The 26674-nt window shown below is 50.6% G+C and overlaps 1 protein-coding gene across 1 annotated transcript; it reads left to right on the forward strand.

Annotated features, from left to right (window-relative positions):
- Positions 1–574: 574 nt before the first annotated feature.
- Positions 575–26467, forward strand: LOC123036277 (tripartite motif-containing protein 54-like). Its single transcript, XM_044455401.1, has 10 exons — positions 575–742; positions 4791–4951; positions 11707–11872; positions 15881–15976; positions 18039–18272; positions 19991–20013; positions 20453–20577; positions 21984–22219; positions 23612–23860; positions 26366–26467. The coding sequence occupies exons 1-10, from the start codon at positions 575–577 to the stop codon at positions 26465–26467; spliced, it is 1560 nt and encodes a 519-aa protein (XP_044311336.1).
- Positions 26468–26674: the final 207 nt, after the last annotated feature.

The following is a 26674-nucleotide window of genomic DNA, read 5'->3' on the forward strand; positions in this document are numbered from 1 at the left end:
TCCCTGCCTTTCCCAGCAGCAGAACCTGGAATCTTTTTCATGCAAGTTTCTGCTCTATGCAGAGTCTGCAGTTGTTTCACAAGCTTGGGAGGTTGGCCTGCAGGGATGGGAAGAATAGAAGCCCCAGCAGAACAGAGCTTAAGGGGCATGGATGTTAGAGCTTTAGTTTAATAACCTGCCGATGTTCTGGGATTTCATAGGAGGAACCCTCCTAGGAAGCAGCTTTGAACCAAGGATTCCTGTGCTGCAAAGGGACGTCTCCCTCTACCCCTTTCTAAATCTCATTTGGCCTGCCCTTCCATGTTAGTGCACCATCCTGGGATGCTGAGGCAGTTGAAACATAACCTGCTTGCCACCCAAGATGGTAGGAGCCTCTGGTATCGCATTCCTGGAGCTCCCGAGAAGAGCCGACGCTGATCTCGAGGGAAATCAGGCAAGCAGCTGCCTCCGGCGTAGAGGCGGCAGCGGCGGTGATGAGCTGCTGCTCCTGTCCTTTTCCACCATCACCCTTGGTGCCCAGAGCGAGGGCACATGGAGCGCGACATCCGGATGAGCGGCTGCTTGCTCCCTTGTCATGTCGAGCCACATGGAATACAGCTCCTACCCGAGAGATTGTCCCACCATGGATAGCCTGGAGAGGCAGCTGATCTGCCCCATCTGCTTGGAGATGTTCACCAAGCCCGTGGTCATCCTGCCCTGCCAGCACAACCTCTGCAGGAAGTGCGCCAATGACATTTTCCAGGTGAGTCGCGAACAGTGGGGGGCTGCGGCTCGTGGCCAGGATGGAGGAGGCGACGTAGAGGAAGGACCCGGGCACCACACGCCCTGAGGCCTCGTGTGTGCGCCACTGCCCTGTGCCCAGAGTCATTCCACCCCTTCAGGGACCCAGGTCAGATGCGGGAGAACAAGCTGGGTGCTTGGAATTCAGTGGTTATTGGGTGCATTTATTTATATCCCAGCTTTTTTCCTTTCAAGAAACTCAAGGCAGCTAACAGTTTTATTGTAAGCTGTCCCGAGACATTTGCAGCGGACAGGTTGGAAAAGCTTTGGACGGACGGACGGATGGATGGATGGATGGATTCTCCTCCTCCCGATCTTATCCTCACAACAACCCTGTGAGGTTGGGCTGAGTGTGATGGACCCAAAGCCACCCAATTGAGTGGGGACTAGAATCGGCATCTCCTGAGTTCCAGCCCTGACCTCTTAACCATTGCAGACAAGAGAATATGACAGCAGGGTATAAAACTGTGCATGTTCTGGAAAAGAACCAAAGAAATTATTTTTCTTTGGCATCAAGAATTAGTATTATTTTAATTATTTTTCAAACGTGGGCATCATTTGATATGACAGAAAGGTTAACAGGCAACTCAGGATATTGGATGAAAAGCGCTTCACTCTAACTGGGTGCAGACAATGTGGAAAGTCACACTCAAAGGTTGTGGGTTGGTTGTTTTTGTCGAACTGTAGGAACAATACTGCAAGGTCAGTTGTCGTGTTGTCTGTGCTCAGCCGAGGTAACAAACCCAGGTGAGCAACCCACAGTTCACATGCTTACAAAAAACGATGGGTCCTTCCTGGGTTGTTTGTGTTTTACCAGCCTTGAGAGTCAGCATCCACATCTCAGAGACGACCCACAATTGATATTCAGCTCTTGAGTGTGGTTTACCATGTTTTCTGAGCCATTGGTATGCATAATTTGTGAAACGCAGTGAGTCAATCCCCAGTCATTTATTTGTTGGAAACCAAAGGCCAGCAAAAAACGACAAATGATTCAGTTGCCAATGTGACAGAGTTGATACTTCTTGCAGGTTGGGGAAGCAGTAATTCATATCCTGGAATCAGGCAACCAAAACCAGATCTTATCAGAACTGGGCTGTCAAATAGGTCAGGTCCCCAGGAACCTTACATGATGGCTTGTCCAAAACAGAAAGGGTGATGCCCTGTGACGGCGTCTTGGCCAGCCACTGTTGAGTTGAGTTCCATATACTTAATGGGTTAGTTTTCCCAACAAAGGCCTTCTCTGTGGGAGCTTCCAGATCCTTATCTTCCCATAGAAAATTTAGAATTGTGTTTTTGAAATTTTGCCATGAATGATGCAGCATCGGAGGTTGAATGGTTGGTCTTGTCCCACTCCCATTTCAGAGCAGTTTCTATTGCAGTGGGAGAAGGGAGCCAGAAGATACAGGATTTTGACGAGTTACCAGTTGTGTTCAGACCACACGATAACAACCGAAGGTCAATGGCAACCACACCCATGCTCAACCCTCAAGTGTGGGCTACTGTGTTGTCTCAGCCCAGCCGGTAAATCATCACAAATCACAACTCCCAGGGCTTGAATATAAGTGTGGTTTGTCATTGAACCTGCGGTTGTTCTCATGTTGTCTGAACCCAGCTATGCTAACAGCCATGACTTGCTACCCATGAACAACCCATTGAGGGAACCATGCTTGGTTATTGGTGTATGAACTGTGAGCCGTTCACCCTAGTTTGTGATTTTGGCTGGGTTCAGGCAACACAACCCTTATTTCAGTGACAACCTACAGTCAACCTATACTCAGCCCCAAGTGTGGATTATGCTGTGGTTTGAACCCAGCCAGCATAGCCTGAAGTGCCTGATCCTGCCTAATCTTGGAAGCTAAGCTGGGTCCGACCCGGCTAGAATGAGGATGGGAGACTTGAGCAGGCAGTTTGACCTGATGGCCTCCTTTCCAACTATATGACTCTGTGGGTTGCTGCATGCGAGCCTAGAAGAGGGTTACTTTAGCCTGATATCAGGCAAGTTGTCCTTGCAGCTCAGGAAATGGCTGATATGTCCTGTTTGCTGGCAGGAGGCCATGCCTCCTCTTCTTGGCCCACCTAAAGGCAGCCTTCCCCTAGCCCAGGGCGAGGAAATTGGCTGTTTGCACTGACTGGAGATAAGAACAAAGTTTCCTTGCTGAGGGGTGGAGAAAGGCAGCTGTCACTGTAGGAAAGGCAGCCTGTTTTTCTCTTGTCAAGGGAAAGGAATCCAATGACGCCAGGGCTGGCTGGGGCTTTGGGAAAGGGGCAGCGATTCAGTCTCCTGGGGAGCTTTCAGGCCCCGGGTTTGGAACAGTTCCCCACATCCACTAAAGTCCGCCATGTCCCTTCTGACCGGGAGTTTTTCCAGGGTCTTTGTCTCCATCAGCGCAATCCTTTTAGCTAAAGATGTTGCTAGTTGATTCTGGGACCTGCTGCATGCAGACACACGCTCATCAAGCCCTGAATGAGGGTTGCTCCCCCCCGGAGACTCCCAGAGCCCCAGAGTGGTGGCAAGGCTTGCTTTGGCCCAGCCTGCCCACGTCTAACGTGTCGTTAGCAGCCTTGCTGGTCTCACAAGGCCAAGATGCCTTCCCAGGGTCGTGCTCAGCCAGATAACTTAAGGATTGCGAATGTTCTAATTTCCAGTCGTTTGGTTCTGCAGGGGGGTGACAGACAGCTGCCCATGTACTATTAAATGTCGAGTGTTTGCTCCTGGCTCCTGGCCTTCGGTTTCTCGTCAACATATCACTAGCAGCACCTCCTTCGGCAGCCTATAGGGCTGGTCTCTTGGGGCTGCCGAGGGCCCGATGCTGACCTTCAGCAGGGCCACCTGTTCAGAGCTGGAACATGGCATGTTTCCTCTGCTGGGTTTTGAAGGTTTGTTTCTTGCTCCTCAGTGCTCAGTTTTGGGAAAGGTGAGGTGGAAAGAAATCTTGAAATGCAAGAAAGGAAGGAAAGATCTATATTAGCATTGTATGTCCTGGCTGTGCATTCATTGGGTTGCCATGTGTCTGACTAGACAGCACATAGCAACAACAAATTGTGCATTGCTCGTTAGTGCGTCTGTGTGAAATGCTAATGTGCCTCTTTATTCAGACAAAAAGGGCCGTTATGTTGAAGTGTTAAATGCGCTTTTCTATATTGCTTCCCCCTTGGAACTAAGCCACGGAGGTCTGGATTTGGGGATAAAAGCCATGGGGCACTCCCGTGGTGTGAGGTGCTAAAGGCTTGAATTCCAGGCTCACAAGGACCAGTTTCCTCAGTGGCTCTCTGCTTATGCGAACAGCACCCCCATCTTCTCTCTGCTTCCTTCCTGCTGTCATTGGGACTTCAATTGCACAATGTAAACATTTACGTATATTGGGATGGATCCATGCTCAGAGTAAGTAAATGGAAGCCATCTGGGCTTACACTAGTCATGAACTTGCCTGCTCCAAGCATAGCTTAGCATAAGTCTCGGTTCAACCCAAAGTATGAGGTATTTACGAGAAGGGCCAGAGGTCCATGGTGGAGTGAGAGCAGGACGTTCCAGGATCAGACCCTGGGAAAACCCTGCCTGAATGCTGGAGAGCCCTTGGTGCTCAGCGCCACGCCATCTGGATGGACCAAGGGCCTGGCATTGCACGAGGCAACTCACTTTGTTCCTACCAGATGGTGTTGGGGTGACCTGGAGCACTGTCTTCAAGATGCACATGCGCATATGTGCGCACGCACGCACGTGTGTGCACCCTACATGCTCCCTTACGCATTCGGCCCATGCTGCTCCTCCCATGCTCGTCTTGTTCATCCTTTCCTCCCAAGGATGGAAAGGTCATGTAGCCTGTCTGATTTAAGCACCCAACAATGGCATTGAAAACAAGCTCTGAGATGGTTTCCAAGCCATGGGGACGCTCCACTGCCCCTCCTGGAGACTCCACGGAGAATCCAAGTTGGGCTTCCATTCCACAGCTGCCCCAGTCGGCAGATCGGCAGATCGCCACCTCGCGTCTAATTCATGTTGTGCCTTTCAGTCTCGAGGGACAACCCTGGGATCGGCAGGGAGGTTTCGCTGTCCGTCTTGCCGCCACGAAGTGGTTCTGGACAGGCACGGCATCTACGGGCTGCAACGGAACCTGCTGGTGGAGAATATCATTGACATCTACAAGCAAGCTTCCGCGAGGGGGCCGGAGAGGTTGGTTGCCTGGGCGATGGACAGTCATGGGGCAGGGCACGTCCTTCCATCCCGCCATGTGGGTAAATCATCTCGGTTTTCCCAGATATCTACAGGAACCCCCCTTCCATTATCTTTCACAGCGGCGTGTCAACTGGAGAGCCAGAGAGAGCGTGTGGATAGCCCAGCTTTCCCTAATCTGTTGTCCTCCAGATGTGCTGGACAATAATTCCCACTGTAGCGTAATGGTGAAAGTGTTGGACTGGGACTCAGGAGATCTGGGTTCCAGGCCCTACGCATCGGGGAGCTGTGGGTCAGCCACGGACTCAGTTTATCTTACCCCACAGGGCTGTTGTGAGGATGAAATAGAGAGGAAGACAACCTTGTAAGCTGCTCTGGGTTCCTTGCGAGAGGAAGAAAGGCCAGGAAAAAATATAATGTAATACTCCTCCTCCTCTTCATCCTCCTAGCCACCTGGGTGTGGATTATGGGAACTGCAGTCCAGCACATCCAGAGGGCAGCAGGTTGTGGAAGGCTGGGAAAGATTTAAAGGTGCTTCTAAGATGCGAAGCAGCTCTTGATTTGTGGCTGGTTCTTGCCTTCAAGTCTTCTCCAACTGGTGGCAACCTTGTGAACCAAGACCCTCCAAAAATGTCCTGTAAATTCAAGGCCGCGGCTTCCTTGATGGAGTCCATCCATCTCATAGTCGGTCTTCCTTTTCTCCTTCTGCCTTCAGCCTTTGCCAGCATGACTGTCTTCTCCAGTGAATCTGGTCTTCTCATGGCGTGACCAAAATATTTATTTCCCTCAACTATACGGCTGTGAAATACTTCCTCCGGCCACTAGAGGTCTCTATGTGCCAAAAAATAGATGATCCGCTTTTAGGAATGGATGATCCTATTTCCACCCACTTCGTCTTGTACTTGGAACTCCACGATCCAATCAAGCCAGCGCTTTCCCTAGAAGCGAAAATAACAACACCGAGGCCATCATAATCTGGACATGTCATGAGAAGACAAGGCTGCCTGGTGAAGACCATCATGCTAGGGAAAATCAAAGGCAGAAGATGAAAGGGAAAACCAAATATGAGATGGATCGAGTCCATCAAGGAAGCCACAATCTTGAACTTGGGAGAGCTGAATGGAGCTGTCACGTCAAGGCATCTGGGAGGCCCTCATTCGCAGGGTTGCCATAAGCCAGAGACAACTTGAATACTTGAATAATGACAACAGGGAGCAGAAAATGAAAACAATTCATGCAACTTTTGTGGCATCCCTAAACATTGTGTCACTAGCCAGAAAATTCCAAAGGTAAATTCAGGGGCTACTGGATCAGACCAAGAGTCCATAACTCCCTGGTAACTTCCCGGTTGGATTATTGTAATGTGCTCTATGTGGGGCTCCCCTTGAAGATGGTCCGGATACTTCAGTTGGTTCAGAATAGAGCTGCCAGGGTGTTAATGGGGACCGGCAGGAATTCACATATAATGCCGTTCTTCTATTGGTTACACTGGCTGCCGATTGAGGTCCGGGCCCAATTTAAGGTGCTGGTGATGACCTACAAAGCCCTAAATGGCTTGGGTCCTGATACCTGAAGGAGCACCTTCTTCCTTATGTGCCCTCCCACCCCTTGAGATCTGAAGTGGAGGTCCCGCTCCAGGAGCCCTCCTTGAAGGAGATTAGGAGGGTGGCTACCCGGAGAAGGGTCTTCTCTGTGGTGTCGCCCCGACTATGGAATATGCTCCCCAGAGAGATTCACCTGGCACTGACATTATATTCTTTTTGGCATCAGGCGAAAAACGTTTTATTTCCCATCATTATAATGTTTAATTGATTTTACCTGGGGTTTTAGTATTTCAGTTGTCAATTGTGGTGTTTTGTTTTATCCTACTCTGTTTTTATTGTAAGGTGTCCTGAGACGCTAGTGATGCATGGGCTACAAAAGCTTTAAACAAACAAACTAAACTAAACTAAACTAAACTAAACTAAACTAAACTAAACTAAACTAAAAAGTGCAACACTCTCTTCATACAGTGGCCAAGTTGCCACTCCACAGGAAATTCCCAGGCAAGACAGGACTGCAACGTCCAAGAGCAGGTTTTCGTGGGTGCACTGGAGCTGTTCCAGAGCTCTCCTCCAGTGCCATGTTTCAGAGGCATCCATTTTGTCCCCCGCCAGCTCCCGTCCCTGTCCAGCTTTCACGCCCATCCACAGCGGTCAGGGATACAACAGTGTGGCTGACCGTGGCCTCGGCCTCCAGTGAGACATTCTTGCACGTGAGGATCTTTTCTATTCCTTCGCTGCTGCCCTTCCAAGTCTCGGTCTCCTGCTTTCTTGGCTGCAGCCTCCCTTTGAATGATGACTAAGCCCAGGCATGCGAATTCTTTCACGATTTCATTTTTTTCATTGTTAACCTGAAAATTGGTTAAATCTTCTGCAGTTATGATTTTTGTTTTCTTAATGTTCAGCTGCAACCCTGCTTTGCACTCTCTTCCACTTTCATCAGGGGTCATTTTAATTCATTGTTGCTTCCTGCCAGTTATATGGGATCCTTATCTATTAAATTCTTGATGTATCATCTGTCAATTTTCACTCCTTCCTCCAATCCTAATCCATCTTTTATGTTCTGTATAGAGTCTGAACAGATAGAGGGATAAAATGTACTCTTGTGTAACATCTTTGCCTATGGGAAACCTTTCTGTTTCTCCATATAGAAACATCAAAACAGAGCGAGTCCGAAGGGGTCTCCTGGGCCATCTAGTCTGACCCCTGGCTCCAGCTGGCTCAACTCATGACATGCCCACCATGTGGATGTCCAGCCTATCCTTGAACACCCGCACCAATGGGTCCTCAACCACCTCTCGGGGAAGCCCATTCCATGCCCTCAGGGTCCTGACTATCAGGAAGTGCTTCCTGGCATCTAAACGGAACCTGGGTTCCCTGAGCTTTGCTCCGTTGGAGCGCGTCCTGCTTTCCTCTGCAGGGGAGAACAGGCCTCTACCCACCTCCGTGTGGCACCCCCTCACGTACCTGTGTGTTGCCAACAGATTCTGCCCTTGCAGAAGCTTCTTGTCCATGATGCAGGTGACGCATCAGGACAGTCAAGCGCTGAGCCACCCCCACTTCCTTCAGGGCCATCCAAAGCTTCCCGTGAGCCACACAGTCGAAGGCTTTGCTGTGGTCCATAAACCAGATCGATCATCTTGTGAAATTCCTGAGTGGGCTCCAGTAGCCGATGCCTGTTTGCACCTTCCTGTTCAGGATCCAGCTCGGACGTCCGGCATTTCTCCCTCCACACAGGGGGATATTCTTTGTTGCAACCCTTCGAGCATCACTTTGCTCGTGTGGGAGGCCAGTGTGATGGTCCTGTGGGGGCTGCAATCTTCTGCATCTCCTCTCTTGAGGACTGGGATATATATTGAACATTTCCACTTACATATATTGAACGATTTCCGTTGTTTCTTTGTCTACATATCCTTGTTTGGATTTGGACTGATCTGGACAGATTCAGTCTTTGAAGCTGGGAATAGTTCTATTGGTACCTCACCTAACCTGGGCGCTTTGTTCCTTCCAAGGGCAGGGCTGTATCCCTCCATTTGCTTTTATAACTGGTAGTTAAGGGGCAGCAGAACGCATTCTCCCTGTCTGCTCCCCGCATTTCAGGGGCTGCTTCCAGCTGAATGAGATTCTACAAGGGCGATCCCATGCATTTTTAGACAGAGAAAGGGCCTTCAACTCCCAGCATGCCCCTACAGTGCTGGGAATTGTGGGTCTTGTCTCAGTCTGGACATTCCTTGAGTTGTATCCGAAAAGGACAAGGAAACCAGGAAGATTTTCCTAGAAGCAACATAGGAAGAGAAAAGGAAACTTGCATCTTGACATTTATAGCAAGACTATGAGCAGCTGCAAGGCCCAAGTCACCCTCAGCAACATCGGGGTGTAGAGGCATCAGGGCTGACCGGGACGAGGCACCTGTGCTTTTTTTTATTAAGAGGAATGCTGACACCATTCATCTCCCACCTGCTCAGAATTCCCCTTTTCCCCTGAGCTTCCTGCTTTTGCCTCATGGGCTTATTTTCCCTCCCCACGTGAGCTGCTTAGCTGAACTGAGCCAGTGTGGTGTCGTGGTGAAGAGCCTGGGACCGGGACTCAGGCGATCTGGGTTCGAGTCCCCGCTCGGCCATGGAGCCCACTGGGTGACTTTGGGCCAGTCACAGACTCTCAGCCCAACCAACCTCACAGGGTTGTTGTTGTGGGGATAAGATGGAGGAGGAGATGTAAGCTGCCTTGAGCCCTTTGTACAAAGAGGCAGGATATAAATTGATTAAATACATAAATAAATAAACTGCCCCGACCAGGGAGGGCTGCTCTAGGCTTACTGGGTGCTTTGCAAACATCTCCAGCCACTCACCCTCTCTGGGTTAGAACTTCATGAGAACCTGCACCTGCCAAAGCTGATTATGCTAATTTGGCTTTTTGCATCTGGCAGGAATGGCTTATTTTTCCCTCAACAAACATGCAAACCCACCTGGAGAAGGTGGGTGAGATGAATGTTCGCAGCTACAATGTCTTGTTCTCTATTGTGATGCAAAATATTCCGGGGGGCTTGGTCCTGAATCTCAATGAAGACCCGTTAGCGTTCTAAAAAGTCTGTTCCGGTGGAGAAGAGAACTGGTAGAACTGGCGTGTTGCACAGATCTGCACAGCTGCCTGCAATTTTGCACTCCCTTGTGCGGGGGTCACGCTCGCCAGCATCGCAATGAGTGCTGGTGCACAATGAAAGCTTGTTACGCCAGTATCGGTGAGGTGGTGCATCCACCATAGACTTTTGACTTATATGAGCTTTTCCGGATGCCGAACCCCCTCCCCAGATGCTGTGCATCACCATGAAAGCTCAGAGTAAAATCTGGAGCGGCAGTAGAGTTTCTGCAGAGCTCCTTAAAGGTTCCGGCTACAACATGGAGTAGATGCACTGCCCCAGTGGGTCTCAGCCCGACCAGTCAACAGTTGCCACCAAATCCCTGATCCAAAGTGTGGTGTGTGGTTTTCTGCCTGGGCTTAGCCAGACTAGGCTCTGTGTGGCTCCTCCTTGCTCTTACCACAAATGTGGACATCTCTGGTCGACAGCCCCTTGCAAGTCGGTCTCCAAGACTGTCAACACCACCGAGCTATTTGCTGGCCCATCTTCCCCACACCTACCAATGTTAGTCATGGTGGAGAATGTGCCTTGCATGTAGAAGTCCCGAGTTCAGACATTTCTTGGGTAACTGTGCTGGATATGATCTCCCAAGATGGTGAAGAACAAGATGGTGAAGAGCTGCTGCTGGTTGGAGATGACCAGCTTCCCCCAGTCCTGGTGACCTCCAGATGGGACGGACTACAAGGCCTTCATTGTTTATGCCGGCTGGAGATGATGGAGAAGAGTTGAAGTCCAGCCCATCTGGAGGGCCCAGCATGTTAGAAGTAGCTGGAGCAGACAAGATGGGTGGCCCTGTGATGTGATTTTGTGTAAGGCAGCTTTGGATACCTGGGCTCACTTGCTGCACGACAGTGGCCCAAAATAGCATGACTCAACCCCTGGGTTCTTCACGTTTGCGGTTTACTTGCCTGCCTACTCTCCTGGAACCTTTGGTTGCTCACCATAGATGACTCAGTGATGGACAGGTCTCGGTGAAGGTGGCGGGGCCTCTAATGTCCTGAACTGGTGTTCTCCAGATGTGTTGGACTTCCATTTCCAACATTTCTAACTGTTGGTCATGGTGGTTGGAGCTGATGGGAACTGGAGTCTAACACATTGGAGGGGGCTTCAGCTTGAGAAAGGTTGCCTTAAATTCCTGTAGAATCACTGCTGGTTTGGGTGACTGGAAAGGAAAAGCCTCTGAGGATGCGGCTTCTTATGCCAAACCTGCTTTCTCCTGGATCAGATCTTCCGTCCTTCTAGTGGAAGAGCACGTGACTTGAATTCAGGAGGTCCTGGGCTCACATCCACGTTCTCCTTCAGCTGAAAAACACTCCTGCCTCAGGCACAGAGAGCCACTGTCAGAGCTTCACAGTGTCTGCTCTGGCTGGCAGCAGCTTTCCACGATCGACCACTATACCTATCTAGGCCTGCCCACCTGCCTTCCCCATTCAATCTTCTCATGCGCTCTGCATGGGGCTGCCCTGGACGAAGTCCAGAAGCCGCGGCTCATGCAGAATGTGGCAGCCAGATTAATACCCAGGGCCTGCAGGTCCAACCACACAAGTCCAGTTCTGGGCTGCCTGCGTTGTCCACCTGTGTGCCTCCGGGCCCAGCTCAAGGTGCTGGTTTTACCTTGTAGCAGCTTGCATGGCTTGGGACCGCAGCACTTCTCCCAACTTGTCCTCAGACACTAAGCTCAGCCCTGGGGCCTCCTCCTGAGTGCCAAGCCCAAGGGAGGCTCCGAAGGTAGCCACAAAGGAGAGGGCCTTCTCAGTGGGGGCCCCCATCTCTGGAACAGCCCCCTACTCTGGCCCACCTGGTGCCAGACTTGTCCTCTTTGCAGCTGCAGGTCAAGACGGCCCTTTAGGTCGAGGCCTGTCAGATATGCTTGGATGCCTGTGGGCTCCAGGGTGTTTTTACAGAGCCGTTGCTTGTCTTAGCTGTGTCAAACATGTCCCTGTTTTGGTTTTATGCTCCTTCATTGTCATGTGTTGTCTTGATGTGTGCCTCATGCCAGCTCCCCAGGGAGCTTCAGAGGTGGCTCCGGACGGGAGCAAAAAGCGGCCTCTCACGCCCCTGTCCCTGTCCCCATCCAGGCCGCTGCTGAAAAGCGAGCACCCCACCTGTGAGGAGCACGAGGAGGAGAAGATCAACATCTACTGCGTGACGTGTGCCGTGCCCACATGCTCCCTCTGCAAGGTCTTCGGGGAGCACAAGGAGTGCGAGGTGGCCCCTCTCTCGGACATCTACGCCAGGCAGAAGGTGGGCCTCGCCTGCGGCCTTTCCAGCGGCTCCTGGCGCGCTTGGGCTCTTCCACCCCTGCCTCCCCCGGCCTGGCGTCGGGGTGCAGTTCCCCTCCTTCCCAGCCCGCAGTGGCCAGGGTGACCGGGAACGCCCCAGGCTGGAGGGCCCCAGGCTGGAGAAGGCTGTTCTAGACGAGGGGAGGTAATGTCACTGGAGATGCAGGGGCATGGGACCCCCGCAGCAGGATGCTCCTCCTTGCACAGTGGCCCGCGCGGCACCCTGGAAGCCGGGCTCGGAGCTGCTTGGCTGCTAAAGCTCCATTGAAGGGGCTCTGGGAAATGTAGTCCCATTAAAGGGCTTAGATGCCTTGTCCTAAGTGAGGCCACCAAGCTGGACTGGAGTGACCTGGCGGTTATACAACAGTGCTCCTGGTGGAGCTATTTGCTGGGACCTGCACCTGGGGAAATCACCGTGGCAGGGCCATCGCCTCACCTGTCTGCCTACAGGTGAGGCTCTGGCGTTTGCAGGCACCCAGGTGGCAAGGTATTCATAGAATAGTAGAGTTGGAAGGGGCCAGGAAGGCCATCTAGTCCAGCCCCCTGCTGATGCAGGACACCATGTTACACCATCCCACTCAGATGGCTGTCCAGTTTGATTTTGGATGCCTCCAGTGTGGGAGGGCCCCCCACCTCTCCAGGCAGTTGGTCCCACTACCGTATTGCTCTGGCAGCTTTTCCTGATGTCCAGCCTGAATCTGGGTTGTCACAGCTTGACTTGATTATTTCGTGTCCTACACTCTGGCTGCAGCAAGAAGAGATCTTGTCCTTCCCCTTTGTGACAGCCCTTGTGATTCTCATAGAGGGAAATCACATCCCCCCTCAGTCTTCTCTTCTCAGGGCTGAACATGCCCAGTTCTCGCAGTCTCTCCGCATTCCTCTGTCCTTGAGCAGCTGCCAGCAGGACTCAGACATTCAGGGCTAGAAGGACAAGTGGTCTGGCTTAGTATATTGCTGCTTCACCAGCACAAGGAACCTCAGGGACAAAGAGTCAAGGCAAAACAAGCCATTTAGCTCACAAGTGAGATCAGCATCCGCATGAGGGCGAGACACGTGTGGGCTATTTCTTTGCTTTTTAAATTATCTCAAGAAATCATTTAGACTCATTTAAACACATACATTTTCAGCAGAAGTCAAAATAAGGGCAGCACAAAGGGAGTTAAATTTCATAAATCTGTTTCATAAAGTTACAGACAGGAGCTAAATGAAATCCCTCATGAAAAATCCTGAAGAAACTTAAGAATTCTTGCAGCTGAGCCTTATCAGAGATCCTGGAATCATTTAAGATAGAAACATAGAAACAGAGAGAGTCAGAAGGGGTCTCCAGGGCCATCTAGTCTGACCCCCAGCTCCAGCCTCAACCACATGCCTAAACTAAGTCCAAGTTTGGAAAGGAAAAATACAACCAATGCACGGCTTTAAAGACAACCATCCAGGGCCAAGCAGTGGAAGAAATGAAAGTTCAGAAATAATCCTCGTCTCAAGTTGAGTGTTCAGCTTTTCATTTTGTTTCAAAAACACAACAAAACAGTGTGGGGAAAAGTGCACTGTAAGTGCGGATCTGTAACACTCTTCTTCGCATGTTCACAAGGGCTTAAACCACATCCTTTCCTTAAGGTGTATTCCTATGCAGGTTTTGACAGAAAAACGCCTACAACTCCAAGCATGCTCCAGGCATATCTCTAGTTTTATCTAAATACGTTTAGATAAATTCTCTGCCTTCTCTCTGACTAAATAACCACCCAGAGAGCTTTGGCTTTGGGGCATATAGAAATAAAATAAATAATAACAGAAGTACCAGCAGCTTCAGTTACCAGATAGACAAATTCCATAATACCAGTTTCAGAAAGGGTTCTGAAGCAGGAGGGTGAGAGTCAGCCTGCCCAGTGTATTGCATTGAACTTTCGGCCTGAAGGACAGGACTCGTTTGCTCAATGTAATGAGCTCCTGACTGACCTAGAGAAACTGAGAGAGGCAGAAAAGTTGGTGGACAAGACCAAGCTGCTGCTCCAAAGCCTGCATTTCAGGGCCACCAAGGTGGTCTTCTCTCAAAAGCCACATTTTCCATATACTGGGGCAGCTAAAAACGTGCCCCCAGAGAATCCCAATGCCAAGGGGGAGAGGGGGTGTAGGGAGTGTGTGTGTGAGAGAGAGATTTGTTAGGAAAAGCAAACATTTTGGCACAAGCTGGGCCTGTACAGGAGGAACCACCTCCACCTGGACCAAAATGGAACCGAACTGCTGCCTGTTGCTGGTGGAGCAACTGATTAACTGAACACTGGGGAGAATCAGAACCAGGAAGAATCCAGTTCAGGTTGAATCTTCCCCTGGGGATGCAAATAAAAAGGGTTTCCCATCATCCAAACAGTGTTAGGGAGGGAACAGGTCAGGAGCATGTGGTGGAACATGGCAACTGGTCCAAGAAGTCCAAGTGCCACAGTGAAGGCTGGCCTATTCTGGGCGCAACTGGGGTGAGGCATTTCTGGGCCAAGATCAGAACTCTCTGAGTCGGGATGGGGCAGCTGGAGTGGCTAGTTTTATTGGAAAACCTCGATGTGGTGAGCTTAGCCTTTTGAATGGAGAGTATCTGTGTGATGTGGCCATATCTGGGCACAACCGCTACAGGAAGGTCAGGGAAAGGCGTTGCTCTGTACATCAAAGAGGACATGCTGTCGGTCAGGTTAGAAAGCCTAAAAGGGACAGATTCCTCCCCAGAACCACTGAGGTGTGAATGCCAGGCCCCAATAGCAATTTGTCATCTGGGTGACCTTGAGGTGGAAAGTGAAATCAAGGGGGAATCCAAGCAAGGATGTGTGGTAATCATGAGTGATTTCAACTGCCTCCACATGGAGCAGAGAGATGCAAAGGGGTTAAATTTCTTGAAGCCCTCGATGAATCTGTGGCCGCAATGACTCTGTCCCAGGCAGTTGTGGAAACGGCCAGAGGGGAGCTCACTCTGCATTTAATCTGAAATGGTGCCATCCAGGACCCAGTGCCAGACATGAGATTTGTTGACCCAAGCGGAAACTATGACCTTAGTGCTATCAGATTTCAAATATATTCGCATGGAAAGTTGCCAAGCAAGTAGAGTACAGTCACACCTGACTTTAACAGAGGAAACATTTCTAGAATAAGCAGACTCATACAAAGGAAGTGGGAAGGAGGAGTCAAGTCAAGACGTTTAAATCTTTCCAAAATGTGGGGAGGTTACTCAAAACCACTATAATAGAAGCTCAGCCAGAATGTGTTTACCGCAGGTTAGGATTACTGAGTCTAAGATGTCACCAGCAAGACGGAGACAAGAAAACTCCCTTTGCAAAATAGAATCTTGCCCAAAGGAGGAGAACAGAAAGGACCATAAACATGGCCGAAGGACATGAAAGCAGTCAATAAAAGATGCAAAACAACATTTTGAAGAGCATATTGCTAGCCACATCAATAAAACACTTTTTTGAATACATTCAAAGAAAGAAACCAGCTAGGCAAGCAGCTGAACTGTTAGATCATCATGGAGTACTGAAGGATGATAAGGAGATGGTGGGAAAGCTGAATGCATTCTTTTCATCTGTTTTTACTTCAGAAGATGTAGGATAGATTTTTGTGCTTGATGCTTTCTGGAAGTGAGTCTGAGGAAAAAAAACTAGAGGCAGAAGACAGAGTTCTTGAACTTATTGTCAAACTGAAAGCTAATCCATCACTGGGCACAGGAGACCCATCGTAGGATTTTAGATATGAATTTGCTGATCATCTAAGAAAAAGATGTCTGTAAGATTAGCCTGTGCACCAAAGGACTGGAGAAAGGCCAATGTAACATCTAGTTTTCAAAAAGTGATTCACAGGGGATCTGGGAAATTGCACGCCAGTTCGCTTAGTGTCTGTTCTGTATAAAGTGGTTGATTCCTCCTCATCGAGCTGGGTTGGTTCATGAGTGGTGATGCATCGATCTGACCTTCTGAATTCTCCCCTCAAGGCAGAGCTGACGGATGGGATTGGGGCTCTCGTGGCTGCGAATGACAGGATCCAAGCCTACATCGGCAGTTTGCAAGGCACGTGTAAGAATATTGAGGTAGGGCGTTGCTCCTTGTCGTTCCTTGTTCACAAGCTCCTGGGAAGGGTCAAGAAAACCGGAGGCAAAATGGGTGGCTCAGCATGCCGAGCAATCCAGCCCCCGAGTGGCTCCCAGGCAGGCAACAGGGCCGAGCGAGGCTTGGCACACCTCGCTGGCCAGTCCAAGCGGTGGCCGTGCGCCATTCCGAAGCACGCTCAGCTCATGCGCATTCTTCATGGGCCCATGAACTCATGTCGTGCTGTTTTGGAACTAGGCCAAATTGTACCCTTGCCAGGGTGAAAATGCAGAGCCCAGCTCTGCTTCTGGGCTCCTTCTAGTAGTCCCAGTAGGCATGAAAGTCACGAGTCCTGGGGTCCCACCACAAGCACATCAGGTCACGTCTTCTCAGCAGAAAAGACAGCTTCTTTGAGGGGCTTTGTCACATCACCTTCCGCATCAGGGCAGTTGCTGAGATGCACCTGGCCGTGTTGGTGGCGCTGGAGGAATTGGTGGCCCTTGCAAAGGAGGAATGTCCGGTGGACCAACTTTTCTGAAGTGGCTGGTGGTAGATATGTCCCATCTCAGCATTCCCTCTCATAGCTGGCTCGGGGACGGCGGTTGCTGGCCCTCGCAAAGGGAGTGGGTCCTCAACTGGCTTGCGCTTCCTCTCTCTGTTGTCCATGCTGATCTTCTCTGGTGGCCATTCCGGTCATGAGAACATGCCCTGAACCAGGTTGCGACAAGCTAAGGGCCCGCCCAGTCCATACAGGGCCAACCAGATGCCCCAGCTGGAAGCCCTCAACCAGCACCTGAAATCCAATACCCCTTGTGTTCCTCAGCAACTGTAACCGGAGACGATAGGTAGCCATAACGACTAAAGCCATCGATAGTCTTCTCCACCCACAATCTGCCCAATGCCCCCTCCAAAGCCATCCAGGTTGGTGGCTAGTCCTCAGCCTCGTGCTAGCAAGCCAACCGCACCGTTCAGGTCTATACTTCGTGAAGGTGCATGTTATAACACCAACTCATGTGGCTTTTCGCAACCTCAGAACTACTAACTGCTCTGTCCGACCCAGAATACCATCTCCAACCATAGGGAACATCCACAGGGAAACAACATAAATCAACCCAAGATGGTTGTGAAGTTTGTCCTTTCATCTTCCCGAAAGGCCCACCCTCTGGTTTCTTGATCTGAGTATTATGGGGGAGAAGAAATCTGAAACCACACATGCCAGGTGCTGAATGCTAAAGGCTAGGTTTTGTGTGTCATATGCCATTTGAGATGGATTTCCCACTCCATAAATTGCCAGGTTTTGTCTGAGGCCGATTTTCTGGCTTAACAAAGCCAGAAAATTGGCCAGGTAATGCTGTTCAAGTAGGGTGTGGAATTTAAGGACTCCTGATTTAAATCATTCTATTATATTATATTTCTGCATGATTAAGGAAGAAGCAAATAACTTTCTAAGTGCTCTAGAGGAAAAAAGCCGATCACTAATATTTCAGCATATATTCTGTTTGTTTTGCGTTTTGCTGTCCTACTTTCCTCAGTTGCTTGTAGATAAATGGGTTTTGTGAAAAAAAAGAAGAAGAACAGACACTTAGTAAATTAAGCAGAATAGGCTTTTTGGGAGCAGGTGGGCGGGATTCAGACACTGCTTAAATTGCTGGTGTTAATAGATTTTTGTGTACGCAAATGCTTTCCCCTAGGGAAAATTTGTCACTTGTTTATATAGATGGTGCCCATATGCATATACATTTTGGTAGGAATATATAAGCACGTGTTTAAAAAGAGCAGTTCCAGAGAGGAAGTGAACTAATGGTTTGATGTCTTGGCTTGTTCTAATTAAAGTTACAACAAACAGTAGTTCTTTGAATTGGCCATCATTGTGGGCAATTGTGCTTAGTTTAAAAGTGACGGTGCCAGTTTTCATTTCTTGCCCTGGCACATGGAGGAGGAGGAGGAGGAGAGAGGTGAGGGTATATTCTCACAATGACAAACCATTTTTTAATGGCTAAAGTGGGCTGGTCTGTCTGAAGGTGAGGTTTAAACATTCTTTTACTGGCTTTCTTTTCCGTGCAGGAAAATTGCAAAGCTCAGAAGCAAGCCCTGTGTGAGAAGTTTGACCGCATGTGCGCCATCCTGGAAGAGCGGCGCAAGATCATGCTGCAGAGAATCACCTACGAGAGGGACGAGAAGAGCCAGCACCTGAAGTCCCTCAGCAAGGCATGCAGTGACCATATCGAGTCCTCGTCCAAGCTGGTGGACACGGCCCTGCAGTCCATGGAGGAGCCCCAGATGGCTGTGTTTGTGCAGGTGAAGTCACGGGGAACTGCTCTGCTCAGCCTCTGCATCCGGACAAGAAGAAATGTGTGGTGTGCCTCTCTTGGGCTGTTCCACCTCAGAAGGAAAGTTGGGGAGATGTGCACTTGAATGTCTCCTCAGGAAAACAGCTTCCTCTGTCTGGATGGGTGACTTAAATACTGCAAACTGCCTGGAGGGCTTTGGCTACGGGTGGTATAGAAATGTGACAATGATGATGGGAACTCAGCAACTGGGGAGGAAAGAACCAAGGCATCTATGCACTAATTTTCTACATACAGGGAGGGTGGATTTGGGGACTTTGGCAGAGTTTTTTTGTGGGCAAGCATTCAAACTTGCAATTCACTGTCCTTCTGAGGTGGTGCAGTTTGTACCACGGGATTCTGCATTGCTGTTGTTGTGTTGTTGTGGTTAATGAATCTCGTTGCCAGTTCAAAGCAAGGGATAAGGAAAGAATAGCAGCTGGTCTGTTTACTGGCTCTCTAAAATCCAAGGGTTGAGTTCAGGAGCACTAAATGGATAATGCTTCTGCTATCCCATCCACGCAGAGGAAAACTGTGCATACAGCAATTCCTGGGTGAGTCATTCAGAGCAGATGAAGAATTGTGGGCATTTCCTTGGAGCAGCTGCTAAAGTTTGGTGGTCAGTCTAGCATTTCCCACCAGTCAACAACACCTGGCCATGGGCCGGGCTGCCTGGGGCTTCTGGGAGCAGCAGTCCAACCCATCCAGAGGGCACCCTGTGGGGGAAGGGGGTCACAGAGGATGGAAGCATAGATCCATGGCTGTAGCTGGCCAGTGGGTCTTCTCCAGAGATGCACGACAGCAAGGGAGGCCGCCTCATCCTGAGTCTGACCTTGGCCCATCTGGCCCAGGACTGCCAACACTTGCTGGCAGCAGTGGCTCTCCAGGGACTCAGGCAGGTGGTTTTACAGCCCTACCTGGAGATGTTGCTGGAGAGCCAACCTGGAAGCTTATCCTGCAGAACGGAGCTCTGCCACTCAAGCAGGAGTTGCCTCCAAGAGCTGTACTTCTTTACAGGGCTACTGATGACTTGACCACACATAACAGCCACATAAAGCAAGCAGGCTATGCATGGCATGTGCTAACTGTGCATTCTTTGGTTGGGCCCTTTCAGCTGACGTGGCAAAGGGCAAGTGCTTAGCCTGGCTCCATCTCTGGACAACCTGCGCTCCTGCTCAGACCCCCTCCCCCATTCTCAGCAGCCGAGCGTGGGCTTCGCAGGCAGGAAGAGTCTGGGAAAGAACCCCTGCAGGGGCATGCTGGGAGTTGTAGGCCTCTTCTCTGTCTAAATCTGACCCTTCAGTACCAGCAACAAATCTTCAGAATGGAGAGGAAGCTGTGCAGAGGCTGGGAGACCACCGAACAAGGGGAAGGGGTGCGGCCATCCGCAGAAATCCAGACTGCCAGGTTGAGGCCCAAGGTGGGCTGGATTTGGGAGGTGGTTCTGAGGTTCTGTGCCCCTTTAATGGGCAGGATGGAGCTCAGTTTGGCATGAGGCATCTTCCTATGCTTACCTCCCACAGTTCTACCAGATATTATTAGCTAGAACAGTCAAACATTTCCTGACATGAAACTGACTCATTGAAGTAGAAACAAGAAGAGGTACTGTTCATTTTTTTCATATGCTTTTAAAAATAAGTCTTGATTTTTCACTAACGTTCCCTTTGTCTCCTCTCTTTTCTCCTTCAGAATGCCAAAGTTCTCATCCAGAAGTAAGTATGATTCACCGGCTGGGTTCAGACAACACAGCAACCCACACTCAAGGGTTGAGTATGGGTTGAGTGTGGGTTGTTGTTGCAACATAGGCTGTCATGTTGGCTGGCTGGACCCAGCCACGTTCTGTTAACTGCAAACTACCTAAAGTCCACAATCCAACAAGGAACCTTGGGTTCTCTTCATTGGTTGTTTGTGGTTAACGAATCATGGTTTGTTAGCAGGCTGGGTTCGGTCAACACAATAAGCAAAATTTCAGTAACTCACATTCAACCCTTACTTAACCCTCAAGTGTGGGTTGTCGTCTTGTCTGAACCCATTCATTTTTTTGGTGCGTCTCTTCCTTGACCTTTCTTTCTCCCCTCACCAACCGCCTTCTGCAACTCGGGAGAAAGGCCCTCCACTGGGGTCTGCAGTGACTTTCTCCCCCCACCTCAGGATTGCTGAGATGACGAACGGTTGCAAACCAGAAGCGCTGGAACTGGGATACGACAACATGGATCACTACGCTGTGGATTTCAATGCTGAGGAACGAGTTCTCTACCAGCTGGATTTCATCAAAGGTGCGGAGGGCAAGAGAGGGGGGCCTCTGGCTGCCCAGATTGCAGAGCAATGCAGAAGAAGGAACCAGTGAGTCCTGGATCAAATTTGATCCAGGACCCAGTGAGTCCTGGCTCAGATCAAACCAGAACTTTCCCTGGAAGCTAGAATGATAAAACTGAAGCTGTTATACTTCAGGTACATCATGAGAAGGTAAGACTTCCTGCAGAAGAGAGTTGTGCAAGGGAGAATAGAAGGCAGAAGGAGAAAAGGAAGTCCAAATAAGAGCTGTCCAGGTGATCTTCTATGGTCAGGCGTCAACTTCAGCATTTTCTGCACCAATACAGTGAGGTCTTCGCCTGGCATGTGACTGGAAATGAACCTGCACAGGGTTCATTCCCATGAGAACAGTGGTCCTCAGTATTCCTCTGGGTGTAACTCTTCAGAGGAAGGGCTTCTTGCAACTTTTCAGGGCTACTGTTCTGAATTCCACATCCCACTCTAGAATTTTGGTGGCGCAGAAACATCCAGATACCAAAGTCCCAAATATGGGTTGAAGGTCATCCTTAGACCAAAGAGGGTATTGTAGAGCTGGGAAGGGTCCAGAAAAGGGCACCCAAGATGATCCAGGGACCAGAACAACTCCCCTCCAAGGAAAATTTACAATGTTTGGAGTCTTTTAGCTTAGGAAAAATGTGACTAAGGCAGAGAATTATACTACCGTTTTGCATGTGACCAAAGAGAGAACATTAGTTATCAGACATGTTAGAAAGTCAGTGAAGCATATAAAATTATGCATGGGGCCAAACGAAGTGGATCAGAACACATTTTCTCCGTCTCACATAATGCCAGAGCCCAAGTGGGTCCATTCCATAAAGCCAATTGGTAGGAACCTCAAGACAGAGGAATGGGGTTCTTCTTCATGCTGTACCAAGCGAGATGATTATTATTTTTATTATTATTATTATAACATGATGGAATTTGCTGCCTCGGGATGCGGTGAGGGCCACCAGCTTGGATGGATTTAAAATGGGATTGGACTCCTTCCTGGACGAGCAGAAGGCTGTCCCTTTCTACTCGTCCCAATGGCTCTGCCCTGCCTACAGTATCAGAGGCAATATTGCAATGCGCAGCAGTTGCCGGGGAGCATGGGTAGGCAGGCACCATTGCACTGATGTCCTGCTGGTGGGCTTCCCACATGCACCTCTTGGCCCCTGTGGGAGCCAAACAGGGGCTAGATCTGGCCTTCGGTCTGATCTAACATGCCCCTCTGTGTGTTCTGGGTTTCAGGGCAGCATCAGCCAACAGAGGAGCCGTATCAGATCAGAATGGGGGTCCGCCAATACAGCAGGTCACGCAGCCTGTGGGGGGACCCCCGGTGGAACACACGCGCTCGTCTTTTCACTGCCAGCTTTTCTCTCTCCGCCAGTGGAAGAGCTGGAGCCAACCGCAGAGGAAGACGGGGCCTCCGGGGAGGCTGGGGACGTCGGCGAGGGCAGGGAAGACGCCGAGGACCTTCTTGCCCTTGGGAGTGACGATTCGTTTCACGGGAGGGCTCTCCTGCCGGGCGACTCGCTCAGTGGCGCGGCCAGCTGGGTTGCGGCTCCTCAGCCTGGGACCGAAGGCCCGGCTGGCAGAGAGGGCAGCTTGTGCGGAGCCCAGCAGGTGAGCAACATGGAAGTGCCGTCCTTTGGATGCCCCCATCACCCGCTTGGCAGAGGAGTCTCCGTCCTTGTTGCCTTCTGGCATCTCACCGGACTAGTGGCAGAAACTTGCATGGGTTTCATTCATTCATTCATTCATTCATTCATTCATTCATTCATTCATTCATTCATTTATCGATTTATCGATTTATATCCTGCCTTTTTCCTACAAAGGGCTCAAGGCAGCTTACATCATTCTCCTCCTCCATCTTATCCCCACAACAACCCTGTGAGGTAGGTTGGGCTGAGAGTCTGTGACTGGCCCCAAGTCACCCAGTGGGCTCCATGGCTGAGCGGGGACTCGAACCCAGATCGCCTGAGTCCCGGTCCCCTGCTCTGAACTTCTACGCCACGCTGGCCCCCTGGGTTCTGCCTCATCAGGTACCTTGGGAGGGACGGAGTGTTTGACGTCCACATTCTCTGCATAATGCGTAAAGCAGCTGATGAAGGGGATCGTGGCCCACAGGAGTTTATTCTAGGGAAAAGACAACAGAATCATCCAACCATCGAACCGTCGGACAATAGATTGGAGGGGGCCCATGAGGCCATCGAGTCCAACCCTGCCAAGTGCAGGATGTTTGAAGTGTCACATGACTGAAGGTGCAACCCTATGCAAGTGCAGACAGAAAAATGGGCTCCAACTCCCAGCATGCCCAGCATGCAATTTGCCCCGGATCGTGCCCTCAGTTATTTCTGCTGCACTAAACCAGCCCCGCTGCTTTCCGGAAGTCATCCTTGTTCCCGTGGGCTTCAGGTTAACTGCACCAGCAGAGAAGGGTGACAGGGCTTCTCACTCTGACATCCTGCAGGGGCTTGAGGAGGAGACCCATCCCAGGTGTTTCGTTTTACATATCTTGCTGTTTGTTTTAGCTGTTTTGAATTTTTGAAATATTTTTTGGTTTTATGATATTTTAATTTTATTTTATTGCCTCATTTTGATGGATTGTTGTTGTAAACCACCCTGATAGCTTTGGCTATGGGGCAGTATAGAAATGGAAATTGATGATGATGATGATGATGATGAATGGCTGTTTCCAGGATCTTTGGCACTGCCGCTTCTGCCCAGTGCTGCTGTTCAGCTCCTGAGCACTGCTTCAAAACTGAGCAACTCACAGAGTGAAGGAGCTGCTGAACCCCTGGCATACAGAGACACACGGTTATTGCAATATTTCATTTTTCTGTGGCTGGATTTCTGTGCCAAAGTCTGGTGATTCAAAAATAAAAGACAACACAGGGTGACGCTGCACAGGGCCGCAGAGCTGAGTTGAACATGTCGTCCGGTTCTGAAGCCCATGGGCTGCCAGGGTTCTTGACTTGCTCTTTGGCTTTTCTCTTGACGTTTGCCTCTTTCTAGGGCCAGGTGGATGGAGAGATCCATCTGGCCGACTCCAGTTCGCCCGCATCCCTGCCAGATAGCGCCTTGACCAGCAGCACGCCCGGCCAAGCCACCGGGCAACCCACAGCGGAAGGAGCCTCTGGGGACGCCTTCAGCTCCATGGACAGCTCAGCGGAGCCCCAGGAAGCCAGGGGCCTGGGCGGCAGCAAGGAGTGCGAAGCCGGCCCCGCGCTCCTTCTGAATGGGGTGGCATCTTCCGCCAGCCAGGTCAGTGACGTCATGAGGCTCGTCTTCTTTGGCTTTGTCGCCATGTGCTTTCTGTATGCCTCCTTGTGATTTGACAGTGGAAATAAACTACAACCCACCAGAATGCCTCTGGGGAGCCGTATGGTGTCAGGTCACAGGAGCAAAGGGTGCACCCCACAAACTGCGGCAGCTGCCACTAATTTTCAGCCATTCCATCAGGCTTACCTGAACTGCTTCCGCTCCAGCAGGACAGCAAATGTAGGAACGGATCCTTTAGGAACTGAGCCAGCTTTTTTCCTCCTCCCTCCGCATCACCTTTTCCTTGCATGCATCAGCATGTCCTTTAGATTATCAACCTAAAGGCAGGACTGAGTTTGTATTGGTGGCAGCCACTCAGGCAGCCTTTTCAGCAGAGCAGTCAGGAAGGGGGGTGTCACGTGCTTTAAGTCACGTAGATCTAAGTGGAGAAGGGAAGGTTATCTTTGGCCACCTCTCCAATCGAAGTGTACCAACTAAAAGAACAAACGAAGAGTTCGTTTCTTTTCGTTCGTTTCTTTTAGTTTGTTTCTTTAATTCGCTGGATTAGTCCCAGGGTCCATCTACCCCTCCATCTGTTCCAGTCCACATAGTGGCTCACCATCTCCCATGGGAAATTCACAAGTTGGATGGGAGTGTTCCAATAGTGATAGACTCTTCCTGAGGATGTAGGATCTCTGATGATCTCATGGTAGGCATGTCACGAGTGGAGCCAGCAAGAGCTGGGGGTCAGACTAGATGGTCTGGGAGGCCCCTTCTGACTCGCTCTGTTTCCATGTAGCCAGCCTTTACGATCAGTCATCCACCTCTCCTCCTGCCCAAATGGGCCTCACCCCCATTGAAAGTCAAAAGCCCTCCTGTCAGCCCATTCTGTGCCTGCAAATCCCACCAATCCAACTCACTGATCTGGTGCCATCCGCGCGTGCTGGGCTGCAGCTCTGATCATCACTTGCCTGGAGGGTTCTGGATGATGGGAGCTGTAGTCCAGCACAACGGCTAGTGGCTTGGGAAAGGCTGCCATAAATTACTTCTGTGCCATGTGCAGGAAGCCTGCCCTGACTGGCCTGGCCACCAGTTTTGTTGGATGGGCCAATATTGTGTGCGAGAGAGAGGAATTGCCCTGCTTCTCTGTTTTCACACCGTGCCTGATTTTATCAAGCTCTCCCATGTCCACCCCCCCAGCGATCCAGTCATCTTTCTCCTGAAGTTAAAAAGAAGTGCTCTCTGCCTAGGAGAATCTGCAGCTATCACAAATGTGACAGTTCTTGCATGCAGAAGTGTGAAAAGCAACTATAATAAATGACCTTTTAAAACACCCACACCCACACACCCCTTCTTTCCCGGCTGAAGCCTGCCTTTCTCCAAGAGCAACCCTTTAAGGAACTTTGCCCTGGATCTCGTCCCGGCCCCTTCAGGAATGGCAGCCTTCCATGCGCACGACTCCTGTAGCACCCGGATCCCTCTGGCTGTAGTGCTCTTTGCTGGCACTAGTCTCTGCCACAGCTGTGGGGAAAGTGCAAGCAGAAAATGGTGCCTTCTCAGCCACGCACAGACTGGTGTCTCCCCCATTTCTAACCGTCGGCCTCTGCTGTCTTCATCCAGCGAGAACGGTTGCATTAGTGAATTTCTGTCTGCGGCCTAAAGGGTTCCTCTAATTGCAGACTTTTCTGCCCCACCAGGGCCAGCCCCACGTAGAGTTACCTTGGGGAGCACGTGGCGGTCATGGCTGTTGCTTCTCTCGCTCCGTTCAGGGCTGCAGCCCCGCGTAGTCGGCTCTCAATGAGACCTCTCCGTTCTCTTCCTAACCACGTCTTGGCAATAGCGCAGCCTTTCGTCTTTAAGGGATTTTTAGCTGAGCTGGGAGCTGGTGCTAAGGGAACCGGATGCTTAGTTTCCAGACACGTCCAGGTTTTCCACGTGGATTTGGGGGCCCACAGAATAGCCTCAAAGGCACATTGCCATTCAGCTGAGCTGATGCGAGCCAGACAGATCCGCCCCTGAGGCAGATCTCTGGGTTCACACAGGAGCACACCTTTCTGCTTGGCGTGGCAGCAGCAACGGAATGAATTTTGGCAGCTGCTTCCATGTTACTTTCCCAGAATGCTCCAGGAAAAGATGCTGGAAAAATTAGAGGTGGATGCTGGGAGCACCTGCTAAGCCAGTGTCACTGCCAGGGGAGAAAGGTAGACCTTTCAAATTGGTGTGGCTGTATCAAAAACTGAACCCACTTGCTTTGGCTTGGATTAAGAATGAATCTGGAAGGATTCCCCCCAGGTTAATCTTCTCTACATGGCAAAATGAATGTGCCCCTTTTCCTGGCTCTTACCAGCATGAATAATTCCTCTTGTTTGTGGCTTCCGGTCAGATTTCCCTCGCTGTGCACCGGACGTGCTTGTCTAGGGAAGCTTGGAAGGGTCTGGGGGAGACTCGAGGGCTCCCCTCCTTCCCTCAACTTTGGAAGCTGCTTTTGACTCCCTTCTGCTTTCCTAGGGCTCGGTGTCCGGCCCCGCTGGTGACAGATGGAGGAACGAGGACATCCCTGCGCCAGTGCTTAGCAGCTGCTCCAGCCCTGCCCTTTGGCTCCATGAGTAAGGAAGCTGGAGCAGGACCCGCTTCTCTCGCTCCGCACTGCCCAGTTCCACCCCTTCTGCCGGGAGCCCCTGACAAAGTGGAAGGAAGGCCAGTGGCTCAGAAGGAAAGCCCCCTGACCAGGTTCGCCTCCGCAACCCAAGGCTGCCCACTGCCGGAGCCGCAAAGGCCCAGGCCACGGTCGAGAGCAGTGCCGGGTCTTTGAGGGCC

This window comes from Varanus komodoensis, unplaced genomic scaffold, assembly GCF_004798865.1.
Source record: "Varanus komodoensis strain SLA01 unplaced genomic scaffold, ASM479886v1 scaffold8, whole genome shotgun sequence".
Taxonomy (NCBI): Eukaryota; Metazoa; Chordata; class Lepidosauria; order Squamata; family Varanidae; genus Varanus; species Varanus komodoensis.